This window comes from Elephas maximus, chromosome 9, assembly GCF_024166365.1.
Source record: "Elephas maximus indicus isolate mEleMax1 chromosome 9, mEleMax1 primary haplotype, whole genome shotgun sequence".
Classification (NCBI taxonomy): Eukaryota; Metazoa; Chordata; class Mammalia; order Proboscidea; family Elephantidae; genus Elephas; species Elephas maximus.
The window spans coordinates 102311570-102332493 of NC_064827.1; the positions used below are offsets into that span (position 1 = coordinate 102311570).

Sequence of the window (20924 nt, forward strand, 5' to 3'; positions counted from 1 at the left end):
CCAAATAGCCTAAGACTTACCACAGAGAACTAGGCCCACCTCCTTCCCGTGCATGCAAAGATGAAGAATGCCGATCTTGTAGCAAGGTCTCTGCTAGCGTTTGGGGACTGGTGACCACGTACTTAAACTCATACTCTTTCCGGAACTTCAGCACAACTCAAACACACATCTTGGGAGAGAAGTTCGATGTGTTCTCAGCAGAGCGGGGCCTCTGAGCCTCTGTGCTCAGGAATCCATACTAAACTGAACGTGGAATGATAAAGTGTGAGGAAACCTGTGAGCCATGATTCAGCTTAATGCCATACAAATGGCCAAGCCAAAGCTCCTTTCACCTTCTCTTATCTGCACTGTGTACAGGAGAGGGGATGAATGGACAGTCCAGTATTTCTACAGCTCGGGCAGCTTACTGAGCCTCTCTGTGCCTCAGGCCTGGAACAATGGCACAAGAGTGGAGAGGCAGATTATGAGGTAGGAACTCAGAGTGTGAGAGGGAGTAACCAAGATGTCAGCAACAAGGAGGGTAACAGTGATATAAACAAAAATAAATGAGAAAATAAAGAACCCTTTGAGCTGATTCCAACTCATAGCACCTCCATGTGTTACAGACTAGAATTGAGCTCCATAAAGCAGATCGCCAAGACTTTGTTCTGTAGTGCCGCTGAGTGGATTCAAACCATCAACCTTTTGGTTAGTTGAGTTCAAACTGTTTGTACCACCGAGGGACCTAGAGGTGGTATAGGCTATGCTTTAGGTTATTGGGGGCTCTACAAGGAGGGAGTAATGGTCAGACATTAGACATGACAGACCTGATATACCTGAGCATAAAGAGTGGTGACAGCTTCTACTTGAGAGGACTGCAGGGAAAGGCCTGTAGGTCCTTGGGACACTGCCGGATTTTGAGTCAAGGAGGCAAAAGGTAGTTTAACAAGGGGTTGGGGATATGGGGAGCTTGTGGATGACTGGCAGCAAACCCAGAAGGTGCCATGGAAGAGTTTATGAGGAGGTGGAGGGTTGAGCAATGGCTCAGGCTGGGACATGTTTGAGAAATGTTGAAGGGAAAGGCCAGGTAGTAAAGCATGCCCCAAGAGGGTGCCATGGGCCTCCAGCGGTGACTGAGGGATACAGGAAGTGAGGAAGGTTGGGCCAAGCCCTCATGCTCTCTTGAGGAGAATGGGGGCAAATTCTTAGTTGGATGATATGGTAGCTTCAGATTGGATGTTCTCCCCAGTCCTGACAGCCCAGATCATGGGGCTGCTTGATTGCCTTTATACTCGGTAGGGCTGTTGTGTTAGCTAACTGAGATAGTATAATTAAGCAGTGTCAACACTTTACAGTGGTTATTATTATTATTCAACACTTTTTTTTGTTAATTATTTACATAGCCCCAACTGTATGCAAAGCACCATGAGGCCTTGTCAGCAATAACTAAAACCAAAAAAAAAAAAACAAACCAGTTGCCATTGAGTTGATTCCAATTCATAGTGACCCCATAGGACAGAGTAGAACTGCCCCATAGGGTTTCCAAGGAGGGGCTGGTGAATTCAAACTGCCAACCTTTTTTTTTTTTTGGTTAGCAGCCATGCCCTTAACCATTAGCCACCAGGGCTCCATAGATGCTTAAATTATTACCCCTTCCCCTAAGTAGCTTCCAGTCTTAGAAAAGAGAAATTCGTTCTGTTTAGGGGAAATATATTAGCAAAAGCCACTATCCACATAATTTATTAGGCCCCAAACCACAACAAAGCAAATAAATGCAAAATAATCCATTTCCTAAAGAAAAGGTGCATGTACCAATTTCAAGGTCAGCGTGAGAAAACTAGTCTAATGAGCTTTCGTTTTGAAGATGCTGAAATTGTAGCTTTATCCATAGCTTTTCATTTTCCTTGGATCCACAATCAATGCTTGTGGAAGCAGCAGTCAAGGAATCAAAAGGCCCATTGCATTGGGCAAATCTGCTGCAAAAAACCTCTTTAAAGTGTTGAAAAGCAAAGAGGTCACCTTGAAGACTAAGGTGCACCTAACCCAAGCCATAGCGTTTTCAATCACCTCATAGGCATGTGAAAGCTGGACAGTGAATAAGGAAGACTGAAGAAGAACTGATGCCTTTGAATTTTTGTGTTGGTGGAGAATATTAATATATCATGGACTGCCAAAAGAACGAACAAATCTGTCTTAGAAGAAGTACAAACAGAATGCTCCTTAGAACCAAGGATGGCAAGACTACATCTCACATACTTTGGATGTATTATCAAGAGGGTTCAGTCCCTGGAGAAGGACATCATGCTTGGTAAAGTGGAGGATCAGTGAAAAAGAGGAAAACCCTCAAGTGGCTGTAACAATGGGCTCAAGCATAGCAATGATTGTGAGGATGATGCAGGACCAGGCAGTGTTTCATTCTGTTGTCCATGGGGTCGCTATGAGTCAGAACTGAACTGATGGCACCTAACTACAACATCCATAGCTTTAAAAACTTATTATTATTATTATTTTTTACCAACTTTCCACCCTTCTCGGAATACTAAAAAAGAAATTAAATCAAATGCAAAAAAAGAATACAAAGTTAAAAACTTGCCTTGATCTGGTTATAGTGTGAAGTAAATCAAGTGGCACTTTAATTCCCAATGAACATGTGACAACCAGGGAGTTAAATATTAGATTTAAATAAGGCAGCTACTTCTCTGCAAGAATTACGTTCATGTTCTTTATATGGGCTCTCTACCTAATGAACACATTTTTCTCCTCTTAAATTCAGGCGATGCTACTATGGCATGAGAAATTAATGTGTTCCTATATTCATTAATATTGTCGCTCATAAAAAGACTTTTTGATTTTTATCACCCTGAGTTCCCAGAGGCTCATGAAGGCATTCAAAGCTCCAAGCCACATGAATTATCAGGGAAAAAAAAAAATCCCATTAAAGGAAAACCTTAATTACCACTTGCTTTTATATAAAGCTGTATCTAAAAAGAAATTGTATGGAACATCTATCAACATAGAATGGATAAATAAATAGTGGTATAACCCTTCAACAGAATATTATAAAGCAGTAAAACTGAAAGAATTACAGCTCCACACACAATTTGATTCAATCCCCAAAACATCGCCGAATGAAAGATGCAAAATATGGAAAAATACATACAGTATAATTCCATTTACATAGGTTCAGAAATGCGAAGCTGAACAATCTCGGCTCAGGCATGCAGCATTGGTAGCAAACCTATACAGGAAATGATTAACACAAAATTCAAGATAATGGGTATCCCTGAGAGGTGAGCAGGGAAGTGGATACAATCAAAAAAGAACACTGCGGGCTTCTAAGGCACTAACCAGTAGAGTGGATACTGACTCCTGGCAACCGCGTGTGTGTCAGCATGGAACTATGCTCCATACAGTGTTCAATGGTGGAAGTAGATCACCAGGTCGTTCTTCTGAGGTACCTCTGGGTACACTTGGATCACCAACCTTTCGGTTAACAGCAGAGCACATTTGCACCACTCACGGACTCTGAAGATACTCATGTTTTATTTCTTAAACGGGAAGGTGGGTTCATTTATCTTATTACTATTTAAAACACATAGATACATTTTACATATTCTTTTGTTTTTATAATGCAATTTACAATGAAGAAAAAAACTTCTAAAGAAAAATAATCAAATTGAACCTCAGTATTAAATCCCTATTGGGTCGCTATGAGTCGGAATCAACTCCACAGGAGTGGATTCGGTTTTTTGGTTTTATGTGCTTAGCGTGATGACCCCACGTGTCGCAGGGTAGAACTGTGCTCCATAGGGTTTTCAAGGTTGTGACCTTTTGGAGGCAGATTGCAAGGACTTTCTTCCGCGGTGCTTCTGGGTAAGTTTGAACCACCAGCCTCTTGGTTAATAGTCAAGTGCTTAACCATGTTTACTACCCTGGGACTCAATGGCAACTGATTTGGGTTTTTGGTTTTATGTGCTTAGCATTTGCACTCGAGGCGATGCACAGGGTAGCATGAGATCTATAGGGCTTGCTGCAGGGAGCTTAAGGAGTGAAATGATTGGGGGATGAGTCAGAATACAACTGAGCACAAGCCTTGTTGTAATGTGGCTTCAGAGGGCCAGGAGGTCATAGGTGATCAAAGCAGTTCTCATTCTGAGAAAGTGAGAATTTGAGCTGGGCTTTGAAGGGTGAACAAAGGAGGGAGGAAGCTGGAGGTAATTTTTACATTTTACTCTTCTCTATTTCTTGTATACATTATGACTTGTCATATTTAAAACTTTACAGCTGAAAAGATACTTTGTGGTGTAGATGAAAAAACATGAAATCTTAATTCAGACAGACCTAGGTTCAAATCCCAACTCCACCATTCACATGCTGTGAATCACTGAAAGTCATGCAGACTCAGTATCCCCATTTTTACAAAGCAGAGAAGGGTTGTGAGAAGGAAATGAGAGAGTTTTGTTGGCCTCATATTCCAAACTCTTGAAGGTGTCACAATCTCATTTCGATACTACTGTTCAGGGGTGAGGCTTCAGAAAAGGTGGTGGCCAAGACCCACTGGGACCCCCATGGGAAGGGATTCAACACAACACTGGATGTGCTAGGTGAAGAGACACAAGCTTGCATTGCCATTTTGTCCTCTCCAGAGTCTCCTTTCGGGCTTTCTCCATTGGCTCCGTCCTTCTGTGCGTTGTCTCTCTCTGGTATCCACCTGGTAGCTTGTGGGCTTTGAAGGATCTTTGACTGGCCCAGGAAGGCATCTGGTAGGGTGAATTGGACCAGCTCTTCTCTAGACCATAGGGAGAAATATTGTCTTTTCCACAGTCTCGATTATTCTTGTCTCTTTTTGGCTTTGGTGAGCCAAGAGCAGGACACGGTCTTAGAAAGGGGTAAAGAATGTCAGCTATTAGCACAGACAGTCTAGAACTTTCTAGTCTGAACAAAATAAGTCACTGGGGCTCAACTATGGTCTAGCCCACCTACTGAAGAGGCTACAATTGGGGTGAAGCCAAATCTATAATTAGCAATGAACAAATACTGTATTTTCCCTGTGTGTCCTCTGAGTCTATCTCCACTGGGAGTCTGAGGTGTCTCAACAAAGAATTAGACATTCCTGGCTATGACTCTGTCTCTCTCCATTAGACACATGACTAACAAATATATGCGAAGCTCCTGGCCTGCAAAAGGCCTGCCATTAATGTTAATTCTCTTCTCACTACTCCTGTTTCCTAGTCTGTAAAGCTCATTAACGATATTTTACAGCCAACAGATATTTTACTGGGCCTCTGCTTTCGTTCCATCAAAAATAATTGTGCTCTTAGGGCAAGTTAATGAAACATCCTTCTGGCCGTTTGGTATGGACTGTGAGGATGGACACTCAGCATCTCCTTAGGCTCATTGTGCAGAGGAGAGAATCTTGGGCCCATAAGCTCAGGATGTAGGTCGCCGACTCCCCATCCTCTGCCTTGGCCTCTGCGTGCTTCAATTCCAACTTCCGTTCTGCTTTGTTTTACAGTTGTTCAGCACATCAAGCGCCATAATATTGTTCTGAAAAGGGAGCTAGGCGAAGGAGCCTTTGGAAAAGTTTTCCTAGCTGAATGCTATAACCTCTGTCCTGAGCAGGATAAGATCTTGGTGGCAGTGAAGGTAAGAGAAAACTCCAGAATGTCTCATTATTCATGGCCACTCTAATGTGTGGAAGTTTTATTTATTTCTTTCTTTTTTAGTGGCCAATTCGGGAGCAAATGATGTCTTCTCTGGCGCATGTGTTCAGATTCCTTTAACTAAATGGACAGTCAGAAGGATATGAGGGGCACATCCAACTATTAGGGGCAAGTTACCCACCTGCAGGTGGTGAAAAGCTCTGAGCAACTCCTCCAAGTCAATGCTGAGTAAATTGTTGTAGGGAGGTCAGTGAGGTCAAACAGAATCCAACCAGCTAAGCAGCTGAGTTCTGGAGACTCAACCTTGTCTCCTCAGATTTCTTGGTTGCTTCCGGGAGGTTTGTGCCAAACTCAGCTGGAGCGGATCTCGTGTCAAGGTTCTGAAAGGGAGAACTGTGAATGTCACTTCTCCTCTAAGCTTCTGTTCCACTGAGGCCTTCTCTTACACCTTACACATTTGTTCCCCCCAAATGTGTCCAAGGTCCCAGGATTTTATACATCTAAACATGACTTCAGCAAAAGCCAGGGCAGACCCAGGTTGGGTGGTGTCTTTTATGCCATCATCCCTAAGTAACTAGTTGCCATCAAGTCGATTCCAACTCATGGTAACTGCACGTGTGTCAGAGTAGATAAGCTCCATGGGGTTTTCAATGGCTGATTTTTGAAAAGTAGATCACCAGGCCTATATTCCAAGGTGCCTCTGGGTGGACTCGAACCTTCAACCTTTAGGTTAGCAGCTGAGCACATTAACTGTTTACACCACCAAGGACTCCTCACCATCCCTAGGAGACACAATATTCTTATTAAATAAAAGACATCTGAAAGTCCATCATAGTCAATTCTCTCTAAACTCAAAAAGGAAACCCGGTCTTCATTTGAAATAAACATTACTAAAAGGGATAAAATTTCCACTGAGCCTTCTAAAAACATAAGAATTAACAAAAATAGCACAAAAGATTTCAATAAATGTTTTAAAATACATTGTCAAGATAAAAAAAAAAACATCAGAGTATGAGATAATACATGTAAAACACTTAAAAGAGGCATACATTTATAAACTGAATGGAGTGTAAAATGAATATGAACATGGCTATCCTTAAATTGTGATAAGATATAACTTCTTGGCTATTAAGATGATTATGAATTTGAGTTTTGTTTTGTTTCTGTCAAGCACACAATATTTGTATGTGTGACATTTGTTACTACCAGGACAACTTTTCATTTTTTTTTAAAATCACGTATATATTATGTTACTGTTGTACATTTTGCTAAAATCCTTCATGATGTGTGTAGCGGGTAACTGAGGAGAGAAATACAATTATCCTCGAATGTACCCATCCCGTAGACTAAACAGTTTCTGTCATGTTTGTCCGAATAGAAAAATTGTGCACTTGCTCTCCTTTTCATCAAAAGTAGCTAACCTGGGTGCCAGAGACACCCTTAGACTCTCAAGCTTCATGAAGCCTGCACTTTGAGGTGACTAAAGAACAGACCTAAACAGAAGGTCTATCAAATAAACATACTCTCACCAAGATGGGCAAATGGAGCGGGGAGAGTGAGACAGAAGAGAGGAGCCCAAGGAGACGCAAGGATCAGGGTCGAGCGGAGTAGACATGGCTGTGGATGGATTTTAAGTATGGAAATTATGGATTCCGCAGAGATTCTGGGCATGTCTAATGCCTGCTGCTGCTATTGCTTCTGTTTTAATTTACTCAAAAAGACATTTTTTTTTTTAGCACAAAATGTTCAGACACTGGCAGCGTTATGTCTGAAGTCTTTGCTTTTTGCTTCTTCTCTCTCTCTTTTTGGATAAATGAGACCAAAAGGTGCCTGTTTATTTATAGATCCATAAACTGATAAAATGATAGAACTGGGAGCTTCTTAGGGAATTCTAACCTAACCAGCTGCCCTCGAGCCGTCTCCGACTCATGGCCACCAGTGTATGTCGGAGTAGAACTGTGCTCCAGGGGTTTTCGGTGGCTGATTGTTGAGAAGGAGCTCACCAGGCCTTTCTTCTCAGGTGCCACGGGGTGGATTTAAACCTTCAACCTCTCAGTTAGCACTCAAGCACTGACCATTTATACCATCCGGGGACTCTAGTCCTAACATAGCCTAAAGGCCATGGATTTACGTTCTAGGCCCCTGCTTACCACTGCTACTTGGGGGCCACCCAACGAGTCCGGCCTTCAGGCTCTGAATTCACTTCATGTTGCTCCAAGGTGGAAGACTTCGAAAGGGGAACCTCCTGGGACATTAGGGAATCCCAGGTGACAGCATAGAAGTGGCAGAGAGAACTCAGCCAGATACAGAGATAGATTCAAAAATATTTCTCAGTGGATACAGCCTTTCATCTTACTGTCGTTGTAGTGGCTGTTGAGTCAGCTCCGACTCGTGCTGACCTCATGGACAACAGAACAAAATGTTGCCCCGTCTTGTGCCATCTTCGTGACCATTGTATGTGTGAGTTCATTGCTGTGGCCTCTGTGTATTTTGAGTACCTTCCAACCTAGGAGACTCAACTTCCAGCACTATATTGGACAGTACTCTGTTGTGATCCATAGGGTTTTTGTTGGTTAATTTTGGAAGCAGATCACCAGGTCTTTCTTCCTAGTCTGTCTTAGTCTGAAAGCTCTGCTAAAACCTGTCCACCATGGGTGACTCTACTGGTACTTGAAATACTGGGAGCATAGCTTCCAGCATCGTAGCAACACATAAGCCACCACAGTATGAGAAACTGACAGACGGGTGGTGGTTTATTTTAATACCATTCCTTATTCTGTGCCTACTTCACTATACTTCTTCAATGCCCTAAGGAAAGGGCATAGCTAAATCTGGGACACCCTCAACCCATATATTACATTTCCTTCCAATCATGTGCTAAAGGAGGACTTCAGGGCTAAAACAATACTAGCAATCCTGAAGGCTTAGCAGGCAGACAGCAGTGTTTAGCTGCTGGTCACAGGACTGGCCGTGGAAGAGAACGCACCCCGTTCCAGCGGCCCTGCCCTCGGTGCCCTTCTGTCTGAGTGCATCCCTCACCGTTGTTGATGGGGCACCCCTCTGGTTTAAATCCCAGTCATTGCCCTAATCCAACCTCTGAACTGGACCGAGGACACATGGCTTTGCCAAATACCCAAACCGGAAACCTGTTGCCATCAAGTTGACTCTGACTCATGTTGACCCCATGTGTGTCAGAGTAAAATTGTGCTCCTTAGGCTTTTCAGTGGCTGATTTTCTGGAAGTGAATCATCAGGCCTTTCTTCCAAAATGCCTCTAGTTGGACTGGATCTGCTGGAACCTCCAAACTTTCAGTTAGCAGCTGAGCTTATTAACCGTTTACACCACCCAGAGACTCCTTTGCCAAATAAATGTTTGCAATTTAATTATCTACGATGAGTGTTTGCCTTTTAATCAGCATGGCTAAAAAATAAATAAATAAACAGAATCTGACTCTTCGTCAGTACCCTTGTTAAAATGCAAGTAAAAGCATTATATTAAATAATGAGGACAAAGTGCCTGTAGCCTAAAAGTTCATCCTAACTTCATGGTCAGAGACCCATGAATCCTCATCTCAATGACCTTGAATGTGAATTTTTGTTGAAATCAGAGGTTTTGCTTATGTGCTAGATAGATGTCAAGCTTCCGAGAGGATCCCCATTTTAACTTTCTGGGACCAGAAGCTGCAGTCACATAAGGGCTGGAGGGGGTCAGAATGACACCCAGGCCTTTGCTTAGAGCTTTCTCTTGCCAGCTGGACCTGACTTTTCATAGGGCCACTGACCAATGGGAAATGTATTCAAAGACCATCTAAATGAGCCTTGGGGGAAAATGTCTACAGCGCACCCCTGACCACAATGAAAGGACCCTTTAGGAATGAAACCATCTGAACACTGCTTCCAGGGACACTCCCATTGGCGGCACCAGGGATGTTTGACAGCCTCTGCTCGTTGCCTAGCAACCCCTGCAGCATGGATTATGCATGCTAAGAAATGGCAGCTATTGTCCTTTTTCCTTCTCCAGAAGTAGCTGACTCGGGTTTGAAATCCAAGACTTGACGTTCACAGTGACAGATGTCAGGTTCCTGGAAATTCTGATGTCGCTGCCCCCAGTGGTATAAGGGCTCCAGGGGCTCACAGGAACTGGCTTGGGCTGGAGTCCATCCTGAGGCACGTGCAGGGCACATGTGGGGTTGTGTGTGCCTCTCCCGCTGGTGTATCTGCTTGTTTTGATCCAACTAGATTGACCTTTTCTTGATATTTTTGATGACCTTTGTTTTTTTAGTAAAATGGATTTGTCAACCATTTTTTCCCCCTTTACAGAGCATTACAATTGAAGAACCTCTAGCGAGGATGAGAAGAGAGAAACCAGTCTTTGATCGAACTGAGTTGCTTTACCTTTAAGTAACTCAATTGCCAAGGAAACGCTTCATCGCAGTTTCCCTGCCTTAGCCCTGGATGCATTAGCTATTTTTGGCTCCATCCAAGCTGCATTTCAGTAGCAACAGTTCCTCCTACACTTCCTTGTACTATGAATGCATGCGGATTTTTGTTTTCTTAAATATAACCACAAGTGTTCTTTGCAGGATTCACGGCTGCCCCATCCCCCACCCCCAACCCACACCCAGTAACTCAAATGGATTTCTAGAAGCATAAATTCAAGTACTAAAAACACCTCTTTGCTGTTGTTGGCTTGTATTCGAATTGGCCCCTGACTTATGGTGACCCCGTGCACAGCGGAACAAAACGCTGCCCGGTCTTGCACCATCCCCAGGATCAGGTTGTGGATCGGACTGCTGTGGTCCCTAGAGTTTTCAGTGGCTGATTTTCAGAAGTAGATCGCCAGGCATTTCTTCCTAAAAAGACCTAAGAGACCTAAGAAGTTGTAAATATAGTTCAGGCTTCATGTTTTATAGATGAGAAAAGCGAGGCCCAGTGAGTTGAATGACTTCCTGGAGGTGTGAGTTAAAACGGAGTCAAAGGGCTGTACAGGAAGAAGATTTGGTGAAATAAGAACTGATGAAATCTGAGTTCAGCCAGGCCCTTTTTCTTCAGGATCCAATTTAGAATTTTTGTTTGTCATGTTTCTGAATTCTTTCTTGTCAACAGAAGAAATGATTACGAATCTACACCAAGGGTATTGGAAAAGTTAACTAACTGATAAATCCTCTGACACCTGACATGAGGCAGCCCCAAAGTACCATCCAACACACTGTTGACACTCCTGGGCCTGGAATGGCCCCAGCCCAGATCCTTTATCCGGGTGTCTGAGTTATCTAGTGCTGCTATAACGGAAACACCATAAGCGGATGGCTTTAACACAGAGAAATTTATTCTCTCACAGTCTAGGAGGCTAGAAGTCCAAATTTAGCGTGGCAGCTCTAGAGGAAGGCTTTCTCTCTGTGTCGGCTCTGGGGGAAGGTCCCTGTCATCAATCTTTCCCAGTCGAGGGGTTTCTTAGCGCAGGGACCCCAGAACCAAAGGATCTACAATTCTCCTGGAGCTTGTTTCTTAGTGGTGTGAGGTCCCTCTCCTCGCTGCTCAATACTCTCTTTTATATCTCAAAAGAGATTGACTTAAGATAAAACCTAGTCTTGTAGATTGAGTTCTGCCTCATTGACATAAATGCCTCTAATCCTGCCTCATTAACATCATAGAGGCAGGATTTACCGCATACAGGAAAATCACATCAGATGTCAGAATGGTGGACAACCACACAATACTGGGAATCATGCACTAGCCAAGCTGACACACATTTTGGGGGGAGACAATTCAATCTATGACACCAGGTACTGCTCGTTGTCCTCCAGCTTTTGTTAAGCTGCCCCTTTTGGGAAGACTTCCCCCTTTATTCTGCCCCATGTAGATCAGCTCTCCCCATTATATACTATTAAAAAAAAAAAAAGGCATCTGCATTTGTCCTTCATAGCATTTGTCATTTTTTTTTAATTATATGCGTATTATGAGGCCTCTTTAATGAATTATGTGAATGTCTGTCTCCTCTGTTAGCATGGCATATTCTTGAGGGTGGGAGCCATAACTTTTACCACGTTGCCAAATACGTAGTTGTTTTTAGCTCCAGACTCATGGCAACCCCATGCATAACACCAAGAAATGGTTGTGGATCAAATTGCTGTGAGCCATAGGGTTTTCACTGGCTGATTTTCAGAAGTAGATCGCCAGGCCTTTCTTTCTAGTCCATCTTAGTCTGGAAGTTCCATTGAAACCAGTTCAACATCATAGCAGAAAGCAAGCCTCCACTTACAGATTGGTGGTGACTGTACATGAGATATATTAGCTGGGATTTGAACCCAAGTCCCCCACTGGAAGGCAAATATTCTACCACTGACCCACCACTGCTCCCAATTATGTAGTCATTGTTAGGTGCTGTCAAGTCGATTTTCAATGTATAGTGACCCCATGTGACGGAGTAGAGCTGCCCCATAGATCTTTCTTGGCTGTAATATTTACAGGAGCAGATCACTAGATGTTTCTCTTGTGGAGTTGCTGGGTGGGTTCAAACCACCAACCTTTCAGTTAGCACCAGATGCTTAACTATTTGCACCACGAGGGCTCACCTAAATATGTAGTAAAGAAAAAAAAAAAATTTTTTTTTTTTTAAATATGTAGTAAGGTAGTAAATGCTTGTTGAGTGAATGAAGGGATATAAGGATGGGTGGCTGGTGGTTGGAGAGATGGATGAATGGCTGGAGAGACTAACTCTCTCAATAAAGTGTTGGCAGTTGGTATTGCTAGAAAGGAAATGATTTGATGACCTATTGATAGTCATAGAATTTTATAGCTGAAAGGAACTGTAAAGATGATATATATTGAATAATGTAATCTAATGAGAATTCATTGTAGAAATTATTGAATCACTATACAGTTTTTTTTATACAGTTAGCAGCCGAGGACTTTAGCCACTGTAATACCAAGGCTCCTATCAGGTAATACAGAGGAGTGGGCTAGTTAAGCTCATACGTATGCAAGGATGAAAAAACACTTTCATATTTCCCCAAGAAGAAATTTAATGCAAAAGATGGAAATAAGAAAAACTGGAACCCTGAGTGAACGTTTTGGCCACAGGAGAATATAAGTAATACATCATAATCAACTTTCACAAGAAGAACAATGTGATGTTCCTTGGAAACCCAACTCAAGGTGGTTTAAGCAAAAGAAAATTTATTAGCTCACGTTACTGGAAAACAAGAGTGTAATAGCTTCAGGCATAGCTGGATCTAGGGAATCAACAATTCTCCTTCCTCTCTCTCCTCTCCTCTCCTTCTTCCCTCTCCTCCCCTCTCCGCTTCCCTCCCCTCTTCTCTCCTCTCCCTTTCTCTGTCTCCCCCCCTCCTCTCCTTCCCTCTCTCCTATTCTGTTCTCTTCTTTTCTGTCTCCCACTCTTCATCTCTTGGCTCCTCTTTCCTCTATATTGGCTTCATTCTCAGGCAGGTTCTCCCCACGTTGTGGTAGAGAATTGGCAGCAATGGTTCAGGGCTTAGACAAGCCAAAAAAAAAAAAAAGATAGAGAGAGGGAGGGAGAGCTCCTCTTTCCCAATAGTCCCAAATGTCTAAAGACTGTCTCTTATTGGCTTGTCTTGGGTTGTGTCACTAGGCACTCTGGCCAGAGGTATGGAATATTCCAATTATCCAGGCCTGGGTCACATACCCCTAGAAATGGAAGATGGGGTCAACTATACCCAAATCACATGGGCTAAAGTTGAGGAAGTATTGATTCCCCAAAGAGTATTAGAGACGCTATAGCCAAAAGAAAAGGGGAAGTGATCTATCTTGAAGGCAAAAATGAAAGATGACCAATTCAAATGGAAACTGTAGTATCTCTGGGCCTCACTGAGACTGGAATAATTGAGATCCAAAATTTTACTCATGATCTGATATCACCCTTATGACTATCCCTTCTTCATTATCTCAGCAGGAGACTTCAGGAGTTCTCCTCTAGGCTTCCTTGCTGATATAGTGCAGATGTCTCAGCTCCTCCATAATATTTGGGTTCTGCTTCCATACCAACTATGGCTCACGCTGTCTCTATTACTTACATTCAGATTCCTCACGAAGGAGTATATTATGCATCCAATTATTCCAAGTAGTCATCTGCAATGTTGCACAGTCTTCATGGGAGGCTATTTACAGCTAGAGCCAGCACATCAATTGGCCATCCCAGGTCAGGTACCTGTCTGTGGTCTGGTCATCCAGGGTGGTCACGTGGCACAGGTAATGCCACTTATGAGAAAGGAACCAACTAGGGCCACTTCTCTCAGATATGTATAAGGAAAGTGAGACCCAGTGCCATCAAGTCCATTCCGACTTCTAGCAACCCTATAGGACAGAGTAGAACTGCCCTGTAGAGTTTCCAAAGGAGTGCCTGGTGGATTTGAACTGCCGACCCTTAGGTTAGCAGCTGTAGCACTTAACCACTACGCCACCAGGGTTTATAAGGAAGGTATAAGTACTCAAAAAGGCAAGCTCATTCTCTCCAGTTCTGAAACAACGGGAAAAAAAATTATGAGAAAGAGTACCAAGTATTCATCAACTCAGGTGCTTTACCCAGGCAAGTTTGTTTCTAGAATAGATGACTATTTTCTTTCTTCCTTTCTTTTTTTTATGACAGTGGGCATATCAGTGCTCACATTGATTAATTGTCAGGTCCTTCTCCCACTCCTCCCTCTTCCTGTGTGTCCTCCCCAATTTCTTGTCCCAGCAAAATGGAAATTAATGATGACAAGGTTAGTGCATTTAAGGGGACATTTGCCAATGTTGCCCTAAAAAAATAAATGATATCCATATCTTAATAGAACACAATGTTGCAGAAAACACTGATTATGAGCTCTATCTTTACAAATCTCTAGGGACAGAAATCCTAGAACTTTTAATAGTGACTTGTTAAAAGGCTTAAGAGCCATTTATTGTCTAGACATTATTGCTTATGTTTAATAGATTTCTATTGTTCTTTAGTGTAAGCGCATTCTTTTCTGCCCTGTGTGTGTGTGTGTGTGTGCGCGCGCGTGCGTGTGCGTGTGCTGTGGGCTGGAGAGGAACATTTTTTTTGGTAATTATCCCTGATGGCCTTGAGTTAGGTAAGTCCCTTATTAAGTTGCTTAATCAATATCCCTTTCCCAAGTAACTTCAACTTTTAACCTTCAGTCAGGGATCTGTTTTTTGTCTTGTTAATCATTTTAATGACCTTATTTCCTGGCTTATATCTTCAGTTTATCTACATCTTTTCAGAAAAGTTAAAACCAAAACAGAATATTTCACTCTAACAAAGACTCATCTGATACAAAACATAAGCCAAACCCACTGCCGTCATGTCGATTCCGATTCATAACGACCCTATAGGACAGAGTAGAACTGCCCCACAGGGCTGATAAGAATTCTTTCCCCACCTTTGTATCTCTGAAACATAATATATTGCAGTAGTTGTGTTGCTCTTTTATTTACTTTAACTTGACAGCCCACTCACAATCAAGTCCACTGTGATCCCATTGTTATTATTTGCTATACAGTTGGCTCCCACTTATGGCAACCCCACGTACAACAGAAAGAAACATCACCAGGTTCTCCGCCATCTTCATGATCATTGTTACGGTTGAGCCCATTGTTGTGACCGTTGTGTCAGTCCATCTCATTGAGGATTTCCCTTGTTTTTGTTGTGGTTTGTATGGTGCTATGCCAGTGTGTTTCAAATACCAGCAGCGTCACCCATGACGGACAGGTTTCAGCAGAGCTTCCTGACTAAGATGGCTTGGTGATCTACTTCCAGAAATTAGCCAATGAAAACCTTATAGATCACAACAGAATATTGTCCATGACCTTACCAGCACTTTTATGTCTAAGGAAATTGGTCTCAGACAACTTAATGCTTGTGTGTTTAAAGTTTATAAACACATTGCAGTTGTCCATCATGGGTATCAACTTCTGATTCACCCTATTTGTTCAATATTTCTTTAATATGCCTGTTACAATGAATTATGTTCCTGTCTTCCAAAGAATTAGCATCTGTACTCAACTTGATATAATATGCTAGCATAAATCATCAACTTTATCACCAAGATTATCACAAGTATTTTGAAGTATGAGAATTAGAAATTAACCTTGTGTTTCCCTTTGGATGGTTTACTTGTTAGATTCTGAGCATTAAGAATCAGCACACCTGTGAAAATAAAGATAGCATCAGTCAACACCCTGGCTATGATATCTCGTATTTGAGCCTGTCACTTGGTAGATAATTAAAGTCTTTTCAAAGGCTGGTCACATACAATTAAGTGAGTTGATACATACAGAGTGTCAGTTTCTGGTCAATGAACACTATCTGAGTGTTTGAGGACATTATTATTGTCATACGATTCTTTAATTTTTACATTTATATGAAAGTTGGGGAGCCACCTATTGCACGCTCATTAGTTTCTAAGATTTTATTTCTATCAAGCTCTTCCTATCACTGAATTTATTGAAATGCATGCCTCCCAATTTCACTTTTATAAGAGTTTAATAGAAGCTTCCTCTACCTTTCTGTAGGGAAGACCCTGTGTGTTAGAAGAATCGTGTAGCATTGTGACTAAGGCTTACTCTAAATAATTGGCTAATTATTTCCTGGGAGCACCTTAGAAGAAGGATGTCTACTTTAATTCTATTTCAATTTTGTATTTTAGAAATATTTTCCAACATGCCGAAGAACGAGTGAGCCACAAATGCAAGACCCATGTGTAATTTAAAATTTTCTAGTAAGCACATTAGAAAAGTAAAAATATATATTTTACTAATATGTATTAATTCAGCATATCTAAAATATTATCATTCCAACATATCATCGACATAAAAATATTAATGAGACATTTTATGTTATTTTACTGACACCAAGTTTCAAAATCTAGTGTGTATGCTATACTTACAGCACATCTCAGTTCGGACTAGTCAATAGTCACCTGTGGCTGGTGGATGACATACTGGACAGTGCATGACAGCACAAGAGTAAAGGTTCTCCATTAACAACAGATCTTACCCCAATGATCCTGACCCAGGGGAACTTAAAGCATGGTAACCAAACATTCTCAGGCATTGTGGTAGGGGAGTTTATTCGTTGACTTCTATGCTTTAAGCACTGTGGTGGGCATTGGGCATAGTGAGGTCTTGCCATGGTAATCTTTTCTATGTTTTGTTTTTTGCTTTAACAAAGACACTGTTTCTATGATCTCTTAAAACATGTGAGATCAGCATAAAAAAGGACACAACCTGTGTTTTACCTTGTCTCTCCTAAACCACCCATATTTTGAAATGCATGGTCGTTTGTCCAGTTCTACAATCATACCAAGAGGTGATTCAAATAAAACCTCTTGTCTCTCCTACTAGTTCCCCATTAGCCTTAATATGTACATATATTTTTGTGTGTTGTGAGTTGAGAGGATATACTGGTTTGTGTGTAAGTCATGAGTGGGTAGGTGAATTATTCCTCGGAGTTATCTACATGTATTTCTTTGAAGAATGCTAGAGTGTTTCTACGTGTATTTGGGGTTTGGGAAGGTGAGGCCGTATCCTAGAGATTTGCGATAATAAAGTTTTTTGTTTTTAATCATGCTTTAGGTGAAAGTTTATAGAACAAATTAGTTTCTCATTAAATAATTAATACACATACTGCTTTGTGACATTGGTTGCCAACCCCGTGATGTGTCAGCACTCTCCCATTCTCTACCTTGGGTTCCCCATTTCCGTTCGTCCCACTTTCCTGCCCCTTCCTGCCTTCTTGTCTTTGCATTTGGGCTGGTGTTCCCATTTAGCCTAGTACACATTGTTGGACTACGTGTGTTATTATTTGTTCTATAAAAAAATCTATAGACCTGTTTAATCTTTGGCTGAAGGGTGAACTTGAGAGTGACTTCAGTAACTGAGTTAAAAGTGTATCTGGGGCTATATCCTTGGGCTGTCTCCAGTCCCTGTCAGACCAGTAAGTCTGGTCTTTTTTTGAGTTTGAAGTTTGCTCTACATTTTTCTCCCACTTTGCCTGGGACCCTCTGTTGTGATCCCTGTCAGAACAGCCGGTGGTGGTAGCTGGGCATCATGTAGTTGTGCTGGACTCAGTCTGATAGAGGCTGTGGTAGTTGTGGTCCAGTAATCCTTTGAACTAAACTTTCCCTTGTGTTCTTGGGTTCTTTATTCTCACTTGCTCCAGATGGGAGACTAGTAGAGTATATCTTAGATTTCTGTTCACAAGTTTTTAAGATCCTAGATGCTACTCACCAAAGTAGGATGTAAAACATTTTCTTTATAAATTACGTTATGCCATTTGAGCTGGATGTCCTCTGAGACCGTGGTCCCCAGGCTTCAGCCCACTAGCTCAGTCCTTCAGGGAGTTTGGATGTGCCTATGAAACTTCTATGATTTTGCCTTGGTCAAGTTGTGCTGACCTCCCCAGTATTGTGTACTGTCTTACCCTTCACCAAAGTTACCACTTATCTGTTGTCTATTTAGTGTTTTTCCTTCCCTGCACTTCCCCTCCCTCGTAACCATCAAAGATTATTTCTGTGTGTAAACCTTTTCATGAGTTTTTATAATAATGGTCTCATACAGCATTTGTCCTTTTATGATTGGCTTATTTCACTCAGCATAATGCCTTCCAGATTCATCCACGTTGTGATATGTTTCGCAGGTTCATCATTGTTCTTTATTGTTGTGCAGTATTCTATTGTGTGTATGTACCATAGTTTGTTTATCTATTCATCTGTTGATGGACACTTAGGTTGTTTCCATCTTTTTGCGATTGTGAATAATGCTGTAATGAACATTGGTGTGTATATGCCTACTTGCGTGATGGCTCTTATTGCTCTAGGATATATTCCCAGGAGTGGAATTGCTGAATCATATAGTATTTCTTTTTTTATAGTATTTCTATATCTAGCTTTTTAAGGAAGCACCATACCATTTTCCAAAATGGCTGTACCATTTTGCAGTCCCACCAGCAATGCATAAGAGTTCCAATCTCCCCTCAGCCTCTCCAACATTTGTCATTTTCTGTTTTTTTGATTTGTGCTGGTAATGTTGGGATGAGACGGTATCTCATTGTAGTTTTGATTTGCATTTCTCTAATGGCTAGTGATCGTGAGCATTTCCTCATCTGGCTGATACTGTCTGTGTCCCATGTTCAGGTTGTTATCTGACATTATTGGGTTCATTGAACTTCTTGGATGGTCAGCTTTTCATCTTTCATGATATTAGGGAAGTTTTCTGTCAGCAAATCTTCATTAACCTTGTCTATGTTTTCCATTTTGTCCCCCTGCTCTGGAATTCTAATCACACACAAACTTTTGTTCTTAACTGCATCCCACATAGTTCTTAGGTTTCTTCATTTTTCTCTAGTCTTTTCTCTAATTTTTCCTCAAAGTGGTACCTAGGGTTTTGTCTTCAGTTTTGCTAATCCTGTTTTCTGTTGTTTCAAATTTGCTCCTAAAACCTTCTACTGCATTTGTCCATTTTTGAAATTTTGTTGTTTACCTGTTGGATTTCTGATTGCTTATCTATTTTGACATTTTGGTCTTGTGTTATTTTCCTGAATTTTTCCATTACTTTGTGGTTTCCCTGGTTTTGTCTATATTTTCCATGATTTTGTTTATTTTTTCCTTAGTTTTGTATGTATTTTCCTTGATCTCTTCCCTAATCTCTTGAAGAGCCCTGAATTTTAGACTTTTGAATTCCCTGTCAGGTAGTTCCAGTGCCTTCTCTTCTACTGAAAGTTTCTGGTGTTTTATTTTGGTCAGTTACTGGAGCCATCCTGTCTTTTTTTTTTTTTATGTTTTGATATTGTCTCCTATCTCCGAGACATTCAGGAATTATTTTCTTCATTTACTGATTGTTGATTTGTTTGTTTTGTCCTGCTTTTTTGTTTTATTTGATTATGTCTGGGCAGGCAGGTGGGGATGTTTTGTTGCTTGCTCATCTGTGGGCATGATAGTTCTTACCAATTTGTTCAGATGGGCATGGCCAATTGCTCAGCTATGGTGCAGCAGGGCAGGTCCAGCAGGGGGAGTAGGGGTGGGGATGTGTCTTTTGCCATTTGTCTGTGGCATGAATTGTGGTCAGTGGGGCAGGTCTGGTGCTGGTGCTGCAGTGTGGGGTCCACTGGTCTGGAGGTTCACACTAGTGCCACTCAGGGGTGTAGCTCTCAGTGGGGTGGGACCAAGGGGCAGCATGGGGCAGGATCCACGGGCCTGGAGGTCCATGCTGGTGCTGCTTGGGGGCACAGGACTCAGTTGGGTGGGGCTGGAGGGTGTTGCAGAGTGAGATCTGGGGCTGGAGGCCTGAGCAGGTGCTGCTCGAAGGCATGGCACTCAGCAGGTGATGCAGAGAGGCAGGAGGGAAAGGAAAGGATGTGATTTGCAGAGGTAGGTGGGAGAGAGAAAGAAGAAAGAGAAGCAAAAGAAAGGAAAAAAAAAGGCAGTATGTTGGGAGCCGGCAGGTGTGGGTAGGACAACCCCAGGAGGCCAGGTGCTGGTGGCTCTCTAGCCAAGCAGTGAGGCAGGGCCCATTGAGAAGGGGCAGAAGTGGCATATGGGGCTAGGTGGGTAGGAGAAAGGAATGGAAGGGAGAGAGAGTGAAGAAACAAAAAAACCCCACAAAAACAAAAAGTGACACTGAGGGACCTGACTGCTGGAATCAGGGCAGAACCAGGGTGGTGGTGAACTGGAGCCTCTCTCTCTGGGTGGGAGCACAGCCCACCAGGAAGGGGTGGGGACAGCTCAGGGCCTAGGTGGGAGGGAGAAGTAAAAGGGAGAAAGGGAAAGGGAAAGAAAAATAAAAAATATGGTGCTGCTGGTGGGGCAGGCACACTCGGGGTGGCAGTGAGCTGGTGTCTCTCCAACTGAGCAACCATGGCCCACTGGAAAGCAGTGGAGGCATCATACAGGGCAGAAGAGTAAGGGTGGGAAAGCATGTATTGCTGGTTACCAAGTGCTATGTCTCCTATTGGTAACTTCATGAAGTTTACTTCTCATACTCCCTGTCTAGGGTTGTTGGTGGCTGTGCGCCAAGATGGTGAAGCCATGCCACATTAGCTCTCCTTGTTCTCTGTTCTCTGTCACTTTCTTATTCTATTCAATGCTTGATCAAATTCTTTATCCCTTCATTTGATGCTTAGGGTTTCAAGATTGGCAATTCTATCTGTTTTACTTAGTTTTTCAGGTCTTTGCTGCAGAAGGATGGCATGGTGCTTCTATCTATAGTGCCATGTTGGCTCCGCCTCTAGTGTTAATATTTTGGTGAAGCATTTCACATGAACATT

General features: G+C 42.2%; 1 protein-coding gene across 5 annotated transcripts in view; it reads left to right on the plus strand.

The window, feature by feature from the left end:
- The window catches only part of NTRK2 (neurotrophic receptor tyrosine kinase 2), a 447441-nt gene that overhangs the window by 311014 nt on the left and 115503 nt on the right, over positions 1 to 20924 (plus strand). For 4 of the 5 annotated variants that reach the window (XM_049895347.1, XM_049895350.1, XM_049895349.1 and 1 more), the window contains one exon: positions 5495 to 5625. The exons of the other annotated variant lie outside the window; for it this stretch is intronic. In XM_049895347.1, the coding sequence (XP_049751304.1) occupies positions 5495 to 5625 (131 nt within the window). The remainder of the gene's footprint in view (positions 1 to 5494; positions 5626 to 20924) is intronic. 5 annotated transcript variants of the gene reach the window in all.